The sequence below is a fragment of the Danio rerio genome, chromosome 17 (genome assembly GCF_052040795.2).
Source record: "Danio rerio strain M-AB ecotype USA chromosome 17, GRCz13ab, whole genome shotgun sequence".
Taxonomy (NCBI): Eukaryota; Metazoa; Chordata; class Actinopteri; order Cypriniformes; family Danionidae; genus Danio; species Danio rerio.
In genome coordinates, this window is record NC_141037.1 from 26,075,211 (window position 1) to 26,090,418 (window position 15,208).

The following is a 15,208-nucleotide window of genomic DNA, read 5'->3' on the forward strand; positions in this document are numbered from 1 at the left end:
AGATCAGGCATATTTCCCTCATTAACCATTGTAATCAGTGCAAATGACTTGGGGAAATCTATTGACATTATACTTTTCTCTAATATATAAAGAACCTTGCCACAAAATCTCATAATGAAGATCCAGACGTGTGCATTTATCAGCAGCAGTAGTCTCAGGCATCATTGATTTATTTATTTTTTTGGTTGTTTCATTAAATTTATTGGAACTGGCAGAAAAAGTGGAACTTGAACTTCAGCAATGGCCATTTTGATAGCCAGTTATTTACAGTCAGTTCTGCCACAAAACAAGTGCCTTGTAAATGTCAGGGGGGTGACTTGAAACCACCTTTTAAACCAATAGCATGCTTTCATTTGCTTCACAGTGATTTTAGTCTGCTTTTAAGACTGAGTTTGCAAGTAAAGGGATAATTCACCCAAAAAGGAAAATTTACTCACTATTTGCTCACCCTCAAGTGGTTATAAAATATTTTGAAGAAAGCTGAAAACCTGTAACCATTGATAGGCTTGTCACAATGAATTTTTGTTGTGCGATAAATTTTCACATGTTGGGATATTATTGTTATTTAAAAAAAAAAAATGATGCCACTAGTTATATAACGATTGTATAACAGCATAATATTGCAAATAGCCATAAACACTTTACAATACTTAGCATTCTTATGGTTAATTAAATTTTGCCTGTATAATTTGATGCTAAAAAGTAAATGTTCTACTATAAATACTATTAAATTAGATAAACATTCAATTTAAAATTTTGACACAGATGAGGTAGAACAAAAATGTCATTATAAAATGGCTTTAACATTATTTTTGAATTTGTAAATATATCTTGCAATGGCAAAGATTATTGAGGTCATCTCCAAGTATTGCACGATAAGTGGATATATTGATTGTTGTGATAAAACCCAACCATTGACTTCTATATTAGGATAAGGAAATACAATGGAAGTCAATAGTTACAGGTTTCCAGCTTTCTTCACAATATGTTCTTTTGAGTTCAACAAAAGAGTGGAACTCAGGTTTTAAAAAAGTGAAGGGAGAGTAAATAATGACATGGGTTGTAATTTTTTAGGCGAACTGTCCTTTTAGTTGACAGCGAACTATTAGCACTGATGAACTCGATTGGCGAGAAAGGGACTAATCAATAAATTACTCTCTGTCAGGCATTAGAAATCAATATGGCGTCATCATAACACACTGGCATGCGGCTCACTAAACACACTGCACTGATTCTTTATTTTGATTAGTGGAAATCTAATGTGAGAGGATTATCCAAGTGGGCCATATATCACTCACGTGCACTCAAACACACACACGGAAACATAGAGCTCAACAACAAAGATGGCCTGATTTGTGGGCAGAGTTGTGGACAAGCTGATAGAACCATCAGTTGCCTGATCAGACGAGTTCTGTATTATCAGTGTATATACATTTTTATTGATAATGTACATGCATTTTTTAATGGAATTGCAAAACTGGCTTCAAAATATCAGTTATAATGCAACCAACTGCCTATTATAATTTGAATGATATTGTTTTCCAGTAAAAGTGTAAAAATGATGCTTTTGTATAATTCTATTTATGTTAGACTTTTAAGTAATGCATTTCAATCAATTTTACATAAACACTGAAATGAAAAATGTCAGAATAAGAAAGCAAAGTTGATCTTAAAATAACAAATTATTCATTCATTCATTTATTCATTCATTCATTCATTCATTCATTCATTCATTCATTTTCTGTTCGGCTTAGTCCCTTTGTTAATCCGGGGTCGCCATAGCGGAATGAACTGCCAACTTATCCAGCACGTTTTTACACAGCAAATGCTCTTACAGTCGCAACCCATCTCTGGGAAACATCCACACGCACGCATTCGCTCTCATACACTACGGACAATTTAGCCTACCCAATTCACCTGTACCACATGTGTTTGGAAACCGGAGCACCCGATTTTTAGTTCTATTTTGGTTGCTAAGATAAGTGACCAAAATTTAATGATAACTTTCTGTCTGATACCAATGTCAGCTGACATCTAATAGCAACAACATCTGGTGTTGGTATTTGGTTGGTTTTAGACTGTGGCATTAACTAAATAAAATCCAACATCATTTTAACTCCATAATATGACATCCATAAAACGTCAGAGTCTAACATTAGTAAACGTTTATCTTTGGTTGGTTTTATGTTGTGTAATTTCCTAACTAAAATTCTGTGTCAATTTAAAGGGCACCTATTTTACCAGATGTAAAATTAGACTTTGGTGTCTCCAGAATGTATTTGCAAAGTTTCACCTCAAATACTCATCAGATTATTTATTATAGCCTCCAGAATTTGCCCATTTTGGTGTCTGAATACAGCTGTTTTTGTAGCCTGTGGCTTTAAATGCAAAAGATATTCTTCTCCTTGCGCACTATTACCATATGCGTGTTTACTTCTCATACGTTATGATAGATAAACAGCAGTCAGTGACAGAGACAGACTCGGATGAAGCTAAAATACACCTCATTAGTCAAAAATACCAAGTAAGCTTATTTAATTTATTTGGGGTGGCGTTTATTCAAGTCTTTCTGAAATGATGAGTCTCACACACATGCCGTTTGCAGTACACAAACACACACACACACACAAACAAACATTATCATTTACTGACACCATGCGGCCGGGGGGATTAAAAAGTTTGAGAATTACATAACGATTTAACTGTCTTTATTATAAACATGCTCTGTTTTATAATGTTTTAAAGTTCTAAAACGTATAAAACACAGATAACAGATAGTTGGAACAGATAGTTGGAACAGATAGTTTAATGGAACAGATAGTTTAATCTCAGTTATTTGCAAAACAAATGTTCTGTGGACTTGTGTTAACATGTTTTTATAGAAACATGGCACCTGTCAAACAATTCGGTTGGCGGGGAAACTACACTCCTACGCCACATTGGTGTGGGTCTCAAAATCTCTGGGATTTGGGTCCTATTTTAACATTAGGAAAATTTTAAAAAGAGACTTGTTGGGTTTATATCACTCCAATATGACAGTGGACACACTATGCATGCAGTTTTGTCCAAATAGCTTACAGAAGTTGATTTTTATCATAATGTGATGTTCATACCTTGTCAAAAGCTAACATCATTAGCCGTTGATCATTGGTTGACTTTGTTGCATCAACCTGATTTTCATATACAACCAAAATTCAAAGTTAGTCTGATGCTGCAGTCCCAATGTCAATTTTATGTCTGTGACATCCAGTGCTGTGTGAAGTTCTTGTGCAAAAAACAGAACAACAATCCTTATGAATATGGACTTCAATAAAGAAACTAATATTGCCAACCCAGCTAGAATCCAGGTTTAAATAATACATTTTGTCCACATTTTTAGCATGAAGAATCCGAATGTGACATTGTAGAAAATTACACTTTTTCAGTCCATATTTTCTTCCTTGCACAATCATGTCAACCATGAAATTAAATGTTTCAGATGCCATAATTTTGATGAGTCCTTAATTTTGAATGTTCCAGGTTTTGTAGAAAGAAATGTGTAAGATTGTTGATTGTTGAGAAGTCTGACCTTTAGCGCTTTTCATTTTTGTTCAGATTTGAATTACATTCCTGTGCACAGTACTTACTTGGACTGGTAGTGCAGGTTAGTGTGGCCTAGAGGACATTTTTAGTAGGCAAAGATGATCCTGGTGGGTGTTGTCAGCTAATTTAGAGGGCTGTCAGCGAATGACTGATATCATGGGTAATGTGCACCGCACAAAGAGGCTACGTACCAAGAGACATGACAGCCCATCTTTCCTTCCATTTCCTCTATTCTCTTTTATTAAACCTTTTGATGCTCAGTGTATTACAGGAACATAAATGATACGCAGTGCTCTCCTTGCTGAATTAGGTTAACATATTATGAGGACAGGAGAGGTCATGTAATCATATGGAGGTTGTTTAAGTGAGAATGTCCTCATTTGACACATGCTAAGCAAAATTGCCCGCTCAATCACTCAGAGTTGTTTAATGCTTTGAGGGATACTTGCGTCATATTGGGTATAAATGTCTTTGCACACTGATTAGATTTTTTTTGTCCTGATCATTCTAAAAATTTATCATTCACAGAAACCTTGCCTCATGTTCTTATGCTGTGAAGAAAATTCCAAGAAAAAAAACAACAACAACCGAGTAACCGAGCCTTTTAATCAATCAACCGTTATTTATATAGAACCTTACTACAACTAAGGTTGTCCAAAGTGCTTTACACCAGTAAAACCAAATTATACAACACAACTAAAAATCAAACAATGCAAAAACAATACAAGAAATATCAATACAATACAGCAAAACATTCAAACAGAGAAAAGTGTCAGTGCTACTATGTAGGCCTGTCACGATATATATATATTTTTTATTATACGTTATATTGAACCAAAATATATTGCCATAAACAATATTATTGTATTTGTCATTTTAAAATTTCAACAATTATGCACTAGAATCAGAATGTGAAAGCGCATATACTAAATAAATGATAATAAATGCTAACAAAAAAAAGTGCAAGGTTAAAAATAACAGAGGCTGCAATATCTGCTACCAGATCTGTTTTTAGTTGTCAGACACCCACATGAAAATATACTATAGTAATTTATAGTAAATACCATAGTGTTTTTTTTTTTAACTACTGACTCTGACACCTCCAGTAGAGATAGAAATCTTACACAATCAGCCAGAATTTTTTTTTATGTGTGGGCGATATATATTGCATCCCAAAAATGATCATGTCCATGTGGGATAAGCAGATGTATTCATTATTGTGACAGACCTACTACTATGCATTAATAGCTATAATAAAGCTTGGCTTTAAAAAGTTTAATTTAAAAAGTAATTTTGTTGTGCTCTAATTTCTTTTAAAGTAAGAGCGCAAATATTGGGTTCATCAAACCTGATATTTAACGTAAGAAGGAGAGTTCACCTCCTTATTAATAATGGAATATCTTAAACAATTCAAAGTTTACTTCAGGATAGTAGTAGGAATCAGAGACAGGCTGTATGTCTAAGTTGTGGAAATGTACAAATTAATTCACAATACACTGCTCGGAGTACTTGTATGCTCTTGTGGCTAGTTGTTGTGACTTAAAGGCACAGTAAGTTACAATTTACCCACTACTAAATATTTTTGTGTTGCAGCACTGAACTTAGTTTAAACATAACACTACGTTCAAACTAAATATTTACGGCAGCCTTCCCCTATTTACATAATGAAGAATAATCTCCCTCTACTCACAGCCTTATTTTCCTCCCAAATCTCTTTTTTTTCAGTTTTTTGAAAGATTAAATTTTCTATTATGGAGTTATTCTTTCTGCTCCTCACATGTAGATATGATAACTTTGTGTATTTCGCGTGCATTCACGTCTCGCGATGCAGCTATGTGCGTCAACTTATTACCCTGCAAACACAGGATGTCAACATGATGTCATTTTGACGTTGTACCATAACATCTTGGAGATGTTGGAGTTTGTTGGGAAATGAAAATCGGGTTGACTTCAGAACCCAACGTCAGGCTGACGTCAATGTCCATTGTCCAAATTAACCAAATATCAATGTCTAATCATGTTACACCTTGACATTGTGTGGACGTTACCACTATGACATATGTCAGCAATAGATTTTGGTCGTTTCTCAACAAGTCCTAAAATATACCAAATATCATTTGGACGTCAAAATAACGTTGTCCTTGGAGGCTGGCTAGACATTACATTTTGGTCACCTGGTGTCATGACCTAAATCGAACCTAATATTAACGTCTTAAGATGTTGTGTGCCTGCTAAGTAGTGATTGACTATAATGTAACTATAAAAAATGTATTTATATATATATATATATATATATATATATATATATATATATATATATATATATTTATATATAGACGTATTAGTTGCAGAATTTTAAAGCAGCTTAATGATTTAAATGCTCTTTATTGGATATTATGTCATTCAATGCGACTACACATGACTTTACGGAGAGCTTACAACCTACTAACTATGGTTTACCTTAAAAACATGTGGTGCAACTGAAGTAAGAACAAATTTAAAAAACAAACTACCTATTAGTTAGTAAGCTGTGTACTTTATGTTCTAGTTTAAGAAAGAACTAACGAACAGCTGGTGCAACCCTACCCAGTTCTTAATGTTTTTGTTGCCAAATATTCAGAGGCAATGACTCAACTAGAGCTGCAAAAGATTCCAGTCAAGAAATGTTTAATAAGTTTAAAAGAACCTTTAATAAGATGCTAAGAGATGCCTGTTGAAACATTAGTTTTCTGTTTATTTCAGCTGCAGAGGCTAAAGCGTTCGCTGTCCTTCAAGACCAAGAGTCTTCGCAGCAAAAGTGCTGATAACTTTTTCCAGCGACCGATCGAGGATGTGAAGTTTCAAACAGAACTCCTCTCAGATGTCAGCAGCAGCACAGGTCATCTGAGCAGCATCGGTGTGTCTGTGACGGCCTCCCCAGCGATGTCTCTTCCTCCACCACCTCCTCCGCTGCCCACCGTCATCCCGGGCAACCTACCAATCACAATCTGCTCTCCATCCCGTGCCCCTCGCCAGACAGACCCCAATGCCCACACCTTCCTGGAGCACATCTTTAAGAAGCCTCATTTCTGTGACATCTGCAACCACATGATTGTAGGTAAGAGGATGTGTGTTTCATGTTTACTCGATGCTCATTTTTAAACAGAGCTGTATTTGTTTTGACCGAGGAGAGTATTATGGTTCCTATTGTAATGACTATAGATTAGATGACATGATTGATAGATTAGAAATGCATAAAACTTTCTGCTCCCCATCTGCTGTCTGTCTGCCAGACACTGATGTTTTGCTGCTGTGGACGACGCCAGTGCACAGGGATTTTAGCATTTGGAGAACAGCGAACGATGATAGATTGGCACGACATAATGAGTTAAAGGCTCCCATGAGATAAAAATCGAAGTATTGTGGCTGTTAGTCAGTGTCTGTTGGCTTTAAGGTCATATATGCCAGTGTACTCGTGATGCATGACAAAACTTGTAGTATTACAGTTCACAGGTCTTGGATCATAAGCGTTCTTGTGTCTGCTTACTAAGACTATTATCTGTACAGCAAAATATAAATACAGTAATATTATAGTATAAAAGTTATAATATCACTGTTTTAGATGTATTTCAGAAAAGCTGACTAGTTATTATTACTCCATTCTTTAATGTATTACTACATTCTTTACTGATAGTTCTCTTTTAGTTTGCAAATGTATATGTCTTTACAGTTGTATTATACAATTTAATGTATCCTTGTTGTTTTTTATTATTTTTATTTTTTTTATTAACTTGCTGATCCTAAACCTGCATAAAAATACTTGACCACACTGTACATTTACAATAGGTCTCATTTGTTGCTGTTAGTTAATGCATTGAGCAACACGCTCTGACAATGAACAGTGTTACTGATTTACTGGATGTGGGTTTTTTGAAGGCCGATGCCGATATCTTGGGAAGCATGGTGGTCTATGGCCAGGGTGCGAATTACAGGGGGGTTTGGAGGGTTCTGATCCCCCTAATTAACGCTTGATCCACGATGAAGGACATCAAAACAAGATGTATGGGGGCCTGCCCTTTAATAGTTAAGAAATAGTTTGCTCTTATCTGTATCTTAAATAATATTAATAATTAAAATAATAGATACACATTTAACCACCCCTATTATGGTTTATATGAGTGCACATTTGCGCCAAAAATATTAATTCATCGTTTTGAAACTGGCAAATATAGAGCACAAAAACACAGAGTTAGTGTTCACAAAACATGCTTCTTTAAAAAAGGTGGTTGTAGGTGTCAAACAAGATGCATAGTCTGTATTTTATTATACACTGGCTCGTACATGGAAGTTAAACAGCAAAAATAAAAAATATGTGCTGTCTTTCATGGTCATCCATTAATAGGTGCAGGAAAGCAAACCTGTCACCGTTTATTAAATATCACAAATTTCATTAAGAACCACTCAATATCCCTCAAAACACTAAAAACATAATAATACACTTAATTAGAAAATTAGATGTAAGTGAATTAAATATATAAATTTGGTTCACTGAGGAACATAACTGAAAAAATTGACCCCCCTGTTCCCCGATTATCAAAGTATAACTCACACCCTGGCGATGGCAGATATTTAGCCAGCATCATTTATTTCATTTTAATGAATAATTACATTTTAATGTAATAAAAGAATATTAAAATTAAAATTAATTTAAAATTAATTGGGAAAAAAATAAATGTGTAATTTAACTCATAAATTAAACTGGTTATCAAGTGGTGTTGAGTGAAAGAGAGAGAATTATTTATTACGAATCATTTTACAATAATAGTGAACAAACAAACAATAAGAAAATTACCTCACCATTTACCCTGTTTAGTGGTTTTTAACCTTTATAAACTTTGTTTTTCTGTTGAACACGAAAGAAGATATTTTTAACAAAGCAAAAAAAAAAAAACATGTAACCATTGACTTCCATTGTAGCAAAAACAAATGCAATAGAAGTGGGTGGTTACAGGTTTCCAGCTTTCTTCAAAATATCTCAAGCAGGTGTTTGACAAGGAAAGAAATAAAGAGTGAGTAAATTATGACCAGTGTTGGAAAGAGTACTGAAAAATCATACTCAAGTAAAAGTACCCTTACTTACCCAAAAATGTAGTGCAAGTAGAGTAAAAGTGTCTGTTTTAAATATTACTCAAAGTATGAGTAAAACGTAGCCCTTTAAAAAAACTCAAGAGTAGTGAGTGAGAGTATTACGCTGTGAAATGCTGATGCATTTACATGCAATTTGTGCAGGAATGTGTAAACGTAACATTCTGTAGTGCATTTAGTTATTAGGACTATTTGAAGAGTTTAGATGCAAAAACCTCTAAAAACCATTTGATATTTTCTTCTAAAATAAACATTCTTCACCGACTCTTGTATGTAGACTCAGTAATTTTACTTTTATAGTGACAAATAAGTTTTTTTATTGCCTTTTAAGTGAAAAGACTGAACATAAACATTGAAGGCTGACAAAAATGCTTATTTTAGGAGAACATTTCAGAGGACATTTAGAGGTTTTTGCATCTGAACATCATTCCTTGATTTCAGTCATCATGCAGTAAACATCCGCCATCTTCTCATCAGTGACATGCAGTCTAAACAGTCATTGCATGTAAAGATTTTGGGCATCTTCTAGGACGCTTGTCCTAAACATGTCCCAAAATTGTTCAATATGATGCAAATTTATTATTATTTTAGCCCATCCCCATAGACTAGGAAAAAATAAAGTATAGTGACTGCAGGTTTAAGGAAAGTAGTCAAGTTAAACTACTAATAAAGCACTGAAAATGTTCTGAAGGGAAAATAAATGTACACAAATTTAAAACTACTCAGTAAATTACAATTTCTGAGTTTGAGTATTTGTAATTTGTTTCTTTACAGTACACCACTGATTATGCTCATATTTTAGGTGATCCATCCCTTTAACTGATCTTAAATCTGCATTAATATTTGCTCTGATTAACATGAACTAAGGTCTGTGGATTACAATAATATAATAATAATAAATCAGTCTTTTGTCATTTTAATTAACCGATACTTTCATGGACAGATGTTTTTATCATATGAAATTATTGCAAACCATGTTTCAATAGTGCATTAAAATAGGATGTATGTGTTGAAAAGACAGAATTAAGTCAAATAAGGTCAACTGCAGCCCATTCAGAATTTCATATTTATGCATTTTTTCAGTCGTGAGATAGTTCTCAACCTTGAGATGGTTTAGAGATTGTAAACTCTCTACTTGTGTGTGGTATTTAAAAGCATATGTCTCAGCTAAGCCAGCATTATGGTATTTGTGGGCTTATCCTAATAGAGGGCAACAAGGAGTTGTTGCTCTCAGTTTGTGTGTGTCTGTGTGTGTGTGTGGTGAGGTGAACAGATGTCCACCTGTTGAAAAAAAAAGATTTATTTATCTGACAGCAATGAGGAACACACACACACACACACACTCACTCACACACACACACACATGCTGCGTCCCAATTCGCATACTTGTACTATACCCTAAAAGTATACACACACACACACACACATTAAAAAATAATAATAAATATGGCAAAGAAAGTGAGTATTGAGGAGTGTTAGATAGGTGTGTGTGTATGTGTTAGATGTGTGGCGAGTGTGTCTAGTCTAGTTGTGGCTGGCATATGGATCTGTCAGGCCTCATCACCTTTTTACCTCACTAACACTCCCTCAGAAGAGCACACTAATGAGGGCAGGGCTCCAGATCCAGTCCTGGCACATCCTCATGAAAAGGACATCAAGCGGCCAAATGATGCATTTCAAAGCTTTGTGGTGAATGCAGAGAAACCTGAGCTTGCGCAGCGATAGATGAGGAATGATCTGTCGGTTCATTATCCCTCAGCATTCTGATTACTGAATTTTATGAGATCTCACCAGCTGCCTGAAAAAAAAGAAGAAAAACAGAGTGGAGTGTGTGTGGCTGTTCTGCTTCTTTGTGTTGAATCTCAGTTTCTTGCTGTGACTAACAGGTAATTACTAAATAGCAAACCATGACATCTCCACTTGTAGACTGGATATCAGGACACCTGTGTGTGACCTGAATCTCCACAGGTGGACCAGATACCTGTTCACTTGTGCTCGACCCAAATCTCTACAGCTTGATTAAATATGAGCTTGCACGTGCCATTGACCCAAATCTCTGCATGTGGATCAGATATCAGGATATCAGGACACCGGAATTACACCAGGCTTTCAGCATCACATTCCTTTGTTTTCCATGTTCTAACCAGTGGTGTGGTCAGCGGGATATTTGAGCTGCTGATACTGAAACCCAACCTGTTGCTGTGCTGTTCAGTTTACAGCTCAAGTTGAGGATTTTTATGTCTCCTGTGAAACTGTTAAAACTACCTTGATTATTTATTTATTTTTATATTTACATATTCAATTCATCTTTATTTCTATAACACTTTTACAATGTAGATTGTGTCAAAGCAGCTTAACATAGAACGTCTAGTAAATTCCAATTAAAACCGTGTCAGTCTAATTTTCAGTAGTAGTAGTTCAGTTCAGTGTGGTTTAATTTTTACTGCTTAAAGTCCAAACACAGAAGAACAAATCCATCGATGCACAGCTCCACAAGTACCAAACCAAGCAAGCCAGTAGCAACAGTAGCGAGAAACAAAACTTCACCAATTGACGAAAGTGAAGGAAAAAATCCTTGAGAGAAACAAGGCTCAGTTGGGCACGACCATTTCTCCTCTGGCCAAACTTCCTGTGCAGAGCTAGGCGCCAAATGCTTTAATAATATTTATATTTTTATTTAATGTTTATTTATGCATAAAATGTTTATTTATGCATCTATTTGTATAATTTGCAGCCTATTCTGCTGTGGCGACCCCTGATAAAACAGGCACTAAGCCAAAAGATAGCGTTTATTTATGCATTAATTGTTTATTGATTTAGCATTAAAAAAAAATGTATTGATCATTTATATATTTATGCGCTTATTGTTTTTTCTAGTTTGTTTAATCATTCATTTAACTTTAGGCATATTTTTAACACAAGATTAATTTTTTTATATACTTTTCCTTAAAATATATTTTTAGTTTATGTGCAGATTTTGTTGTTTCACCTTTGTCTTTGTATTATTTTTTCGTTCATAAACTATGATGTTCATCATAAGTGAGGAATTATTCTATTTACAGCAATTTTGCTAAACCGGTCTATTCAATTGTGTCTTTTTTTTCCGTAGTTTCACTTGAAAACTATTAGTTTTTATTACTTAGGAAATTATTTTGATTGAGTAAAAACTGGATTTAAAGAAAATAATTCTCTGGTTGCAAATAGTTTTACTGTTGAACATTGCAGTTGAATTAGAGGGATAGTTTAATCAAACATTTACATCACATTTAGCTTTGAGTTAGTAAATTAAATCTGTATGAGTTTCTTTTCCTGTTGAACACAAAAGAAGGTATTTGAAAAAATGATGATAAGCAGACATTTGCTGCAGCCTTTGAGCTTTAATAGTAGAAAAAATACGGTAAAGTCACTGGGTCTCTTATGTTTGATTACCAGCATTCTTCAAAATATCTTCTTGTGTTCAGCAAAAGAAAGAATTTCACACAGGTCTGGATCAAGTGGAGAATGAGTAAAATATATATTCATTTAATGTGTAGATTTAGTTCTTTTACCTTTGTTTTTGTGTTTCTACTATGAGTATTCATTGCAAATTAGGAATTTTAATATTTTCAACAATTTTATTATATAATATTATTCTAACATATTTATTCAATTGTGTCAGTGTTTTTTGCAGCATCACTCGAGAACCATTTATTTGGAGATCATTTTAATTGAGTAAAAAACTACAGATATTTAGAAAGTATTTAAAACAAATCTTCTGGTTGCAAAAAGTTTGCACTATTGATCATTGCAGGTGAATTAGAGGGATAGCTTTATCAAACATTTACATTTGTTCTCATTTACTTACCCTTGAGTTGTTGCAAACCTGCATGAGTTTAATTTTCTGATGAACACAAAAGAAGATGCTTAGAAAAATTATGGTAACCAGACATTTGCTGCAGCCTTTTAGTAGAAAAAAGAAAGTCGCTGGGTACCCTCTACTGATTGATTTCTAGCATTCTTTAAAATATCTTCTTGTGTTCAGCAAAAGAAAATAATTATTTTGGTTGCAAATATTTTCACTGTCGAACTTTGTAGGTGTGTTAGAGAGATAGTTTAATCAACATTTTTACTTTTTACTTATTTAAGTACTTATTGCATATGCTGAACCTGCACCTGCACCTATATACGCACCTGCATATTCTGAAAAATGATGGAATCCATACATTTAAAGTAGAAAAAAGACTGTAAAGTCACTGGGTACCCTCTACTGTTTGGTTACCTGCATTCTTCAAAATATCTTCTTCTTGTGTTCAGCAAAAGAAAGAATTTCAAGGGTCAAGTGTAGGACAAGTAAAAGATGACCAAACTGTTTAAGTAGTCAGCCGTTTAAGTAGTCAGCAGGTGAAAAGTGTGCCTTTTCAAAAAGACCAAAATTGAAGAAACACCCACTAAACACCCACTCAGCTGTGTGGGTGACAAAACGAAAGGACAAATGTTTTAATGATCCATCGTGCAGCTGTAAAGATATTCATTTACTGACCAAGAACTGACTGTGTGCTTCATCAGAATAAGATGATTAATTCTCGGCATTAAGTCTATTGAAAAATGTCAGTCATCAATTTACAAAGCAATTTCTGGATGGGCGAGCTGCATGTTTTTCATGCTGATGTTCTCTCTCATGTTTGGCTGGAGCCGAGGCATCTATTTCTAAAGACACTGAAGCCACGCTGTATTTCGAAGCACAAAGGAAGGCTTAGCACATTGGGAATATGGTTGGCTGTCTGTGTGGGTGGATTCTCATCCCATTGGGCAACTGATGACATTAGCAACATTAAAATTAAGTCTGCATAACATCCAAGTGCTGTTGAATGCTGAAATATATTTCTCAGTTCCTTCAGGCCAAGAAAATCCAAAGTTGGAGTCTAAACATTTCATGACTTTGACAAAATATTGTAATGTATAATTCAAGGAAGTTACTGAAGCCTGGTGTAAAATAGAATTTTTTTATTTGAGTTGTTGTGTCACCTCTCAACTCGAGAAAATCACACATTCAGCCATAAAAGATGCATAAAAACATTTTTTGCAAAGGCTGAAGTGATCAGCAGAGGGATGCATGAGAGAGTCTGGACTGGGCATGTGATGTTTGATTAATCGATGGACGGTTGGAAGCAGCTTGTTGTAGCAGACAGGGGCAAATGAGCCCTGTGACACAGTCATTCTCATAGCCACAGGGCCTTTTGTTTTCACCCTATTAATCATTTCACATTCGTGTTTCATTAATCAAAACAAAAGCTACATCTAACAATTAAATTTTAAAGCTACTCCAAATCTGAAAATATTTTAATTGCTGCTCCTAATTAAAAGCATTGATTGCCCTCCCCACAAATTTCTTTCTCTGAGGAATATATTTTAAAAAGAGTCCACACAGTGAATATCTGAATAGTTGTTTGCTTGGACCTCTTTTGGTTTGGACATCGATTTTTTCAACGTATAGACATTTCTCATAATGGCATCTTTTGTATTTCACATAAAAAGCAAAATCATAGAGATTTGTAAAAACAAAAGGGTTTGTAGATGATGACAGAGTTTTAAGTTTTTATTTTTTATTTTTAATGGACTGTTCACACAAACTGTATAAATAAATAGAGTTAGAAAAATAAGTAATGTTGTGCATTAATAATTGTCTATAGTGATATTAATTGTTGTTTTAACAATGTGTAATGTTATTATGTGCAGAATACAAACCAAACTATGGGATGATGTCAATGATCCTACAATTCAAGTTAGGCTTAATATCTGAATGAATCAGCTCTTTTGAACAAATCAGTTGAATTAGTTATGATTTTGTGATTCACTTCTCAGGACAGGTACTTGCCACTACCTACTGATGATTTCAGTGTCATTTTTATATATACATGACAGGCATAAACTAGCCTATAGGGACCAGCACAAAACACTCTTCAAAAGAATTATTAATTAATTGTTATCATAAACAAATATAGTAGTGTTTTATGTCATTACTGCATATCTGACTTTTTTCTCCTTTTACACTGCCTGTGTTTTTTTTTAAAGGACAAATGTGTTTTGGGTAAATGACAGCAGTGCTTTTCACACATAGACTTTACTTGGGCAGGTCGCCTAGGTATTTTTAGTGATTAGTATTTTTAGTTTTACTGTTATTAATCTCCTTACATTTTTTGTATCCGCCCAATAACCAAACATCTGCAATCAATTCGGTAGTGGAAAATCTTCTCTCGTTTACCAGTTTCGCTTTGTGTGAGCGAGACCTGTCAACACGCAGTCTCACATGCTCTGCAGACCCACAGAGGCGTGTCTTTTTGGGACTTTTTGGTGAAATTTTTCCGGCCCTGGTTCTAAATCTCATAAAATGTCCAGGATTCAACTTTTCCTTTTGTTTTCTAAAGCTCGTATGGGTTTTTGAGTTACCTTTTTACTTAAGCCTGTACTTTTACTTGGCTTTGCAGCTGGCTGCACATGCACAGTCACGAGAGCCAGAGAAACA

At 34.6% G+C, this 15,208-nt stretch overlaps 1 protein-coding gene across 2 annotated transcripts in view; it reads left to right on the forward strand.

The window, feature by feature from the left end:
- stac (SH3 and cysteine rich domain) overlaps positions 1 to 15,208 on the forward strand; it is a 41,735-nt gene that overhangs the window by 3,388 nt on the left and 23,139 nt on the right. For both annotated transcript variants that reach the window (XM_087290581.1, XM_087290582.1), the window contains exon 2: positions 6,325 to 6,679. In XM_087290581.1, coding sequence (XP_087146707.1) covers positions 6,325 to 6,679 — 355 coding nt within the window. The remainder of the gene's footprint in view (positions 1 to 6,324; positions 6,680 to 15,208) is intronic.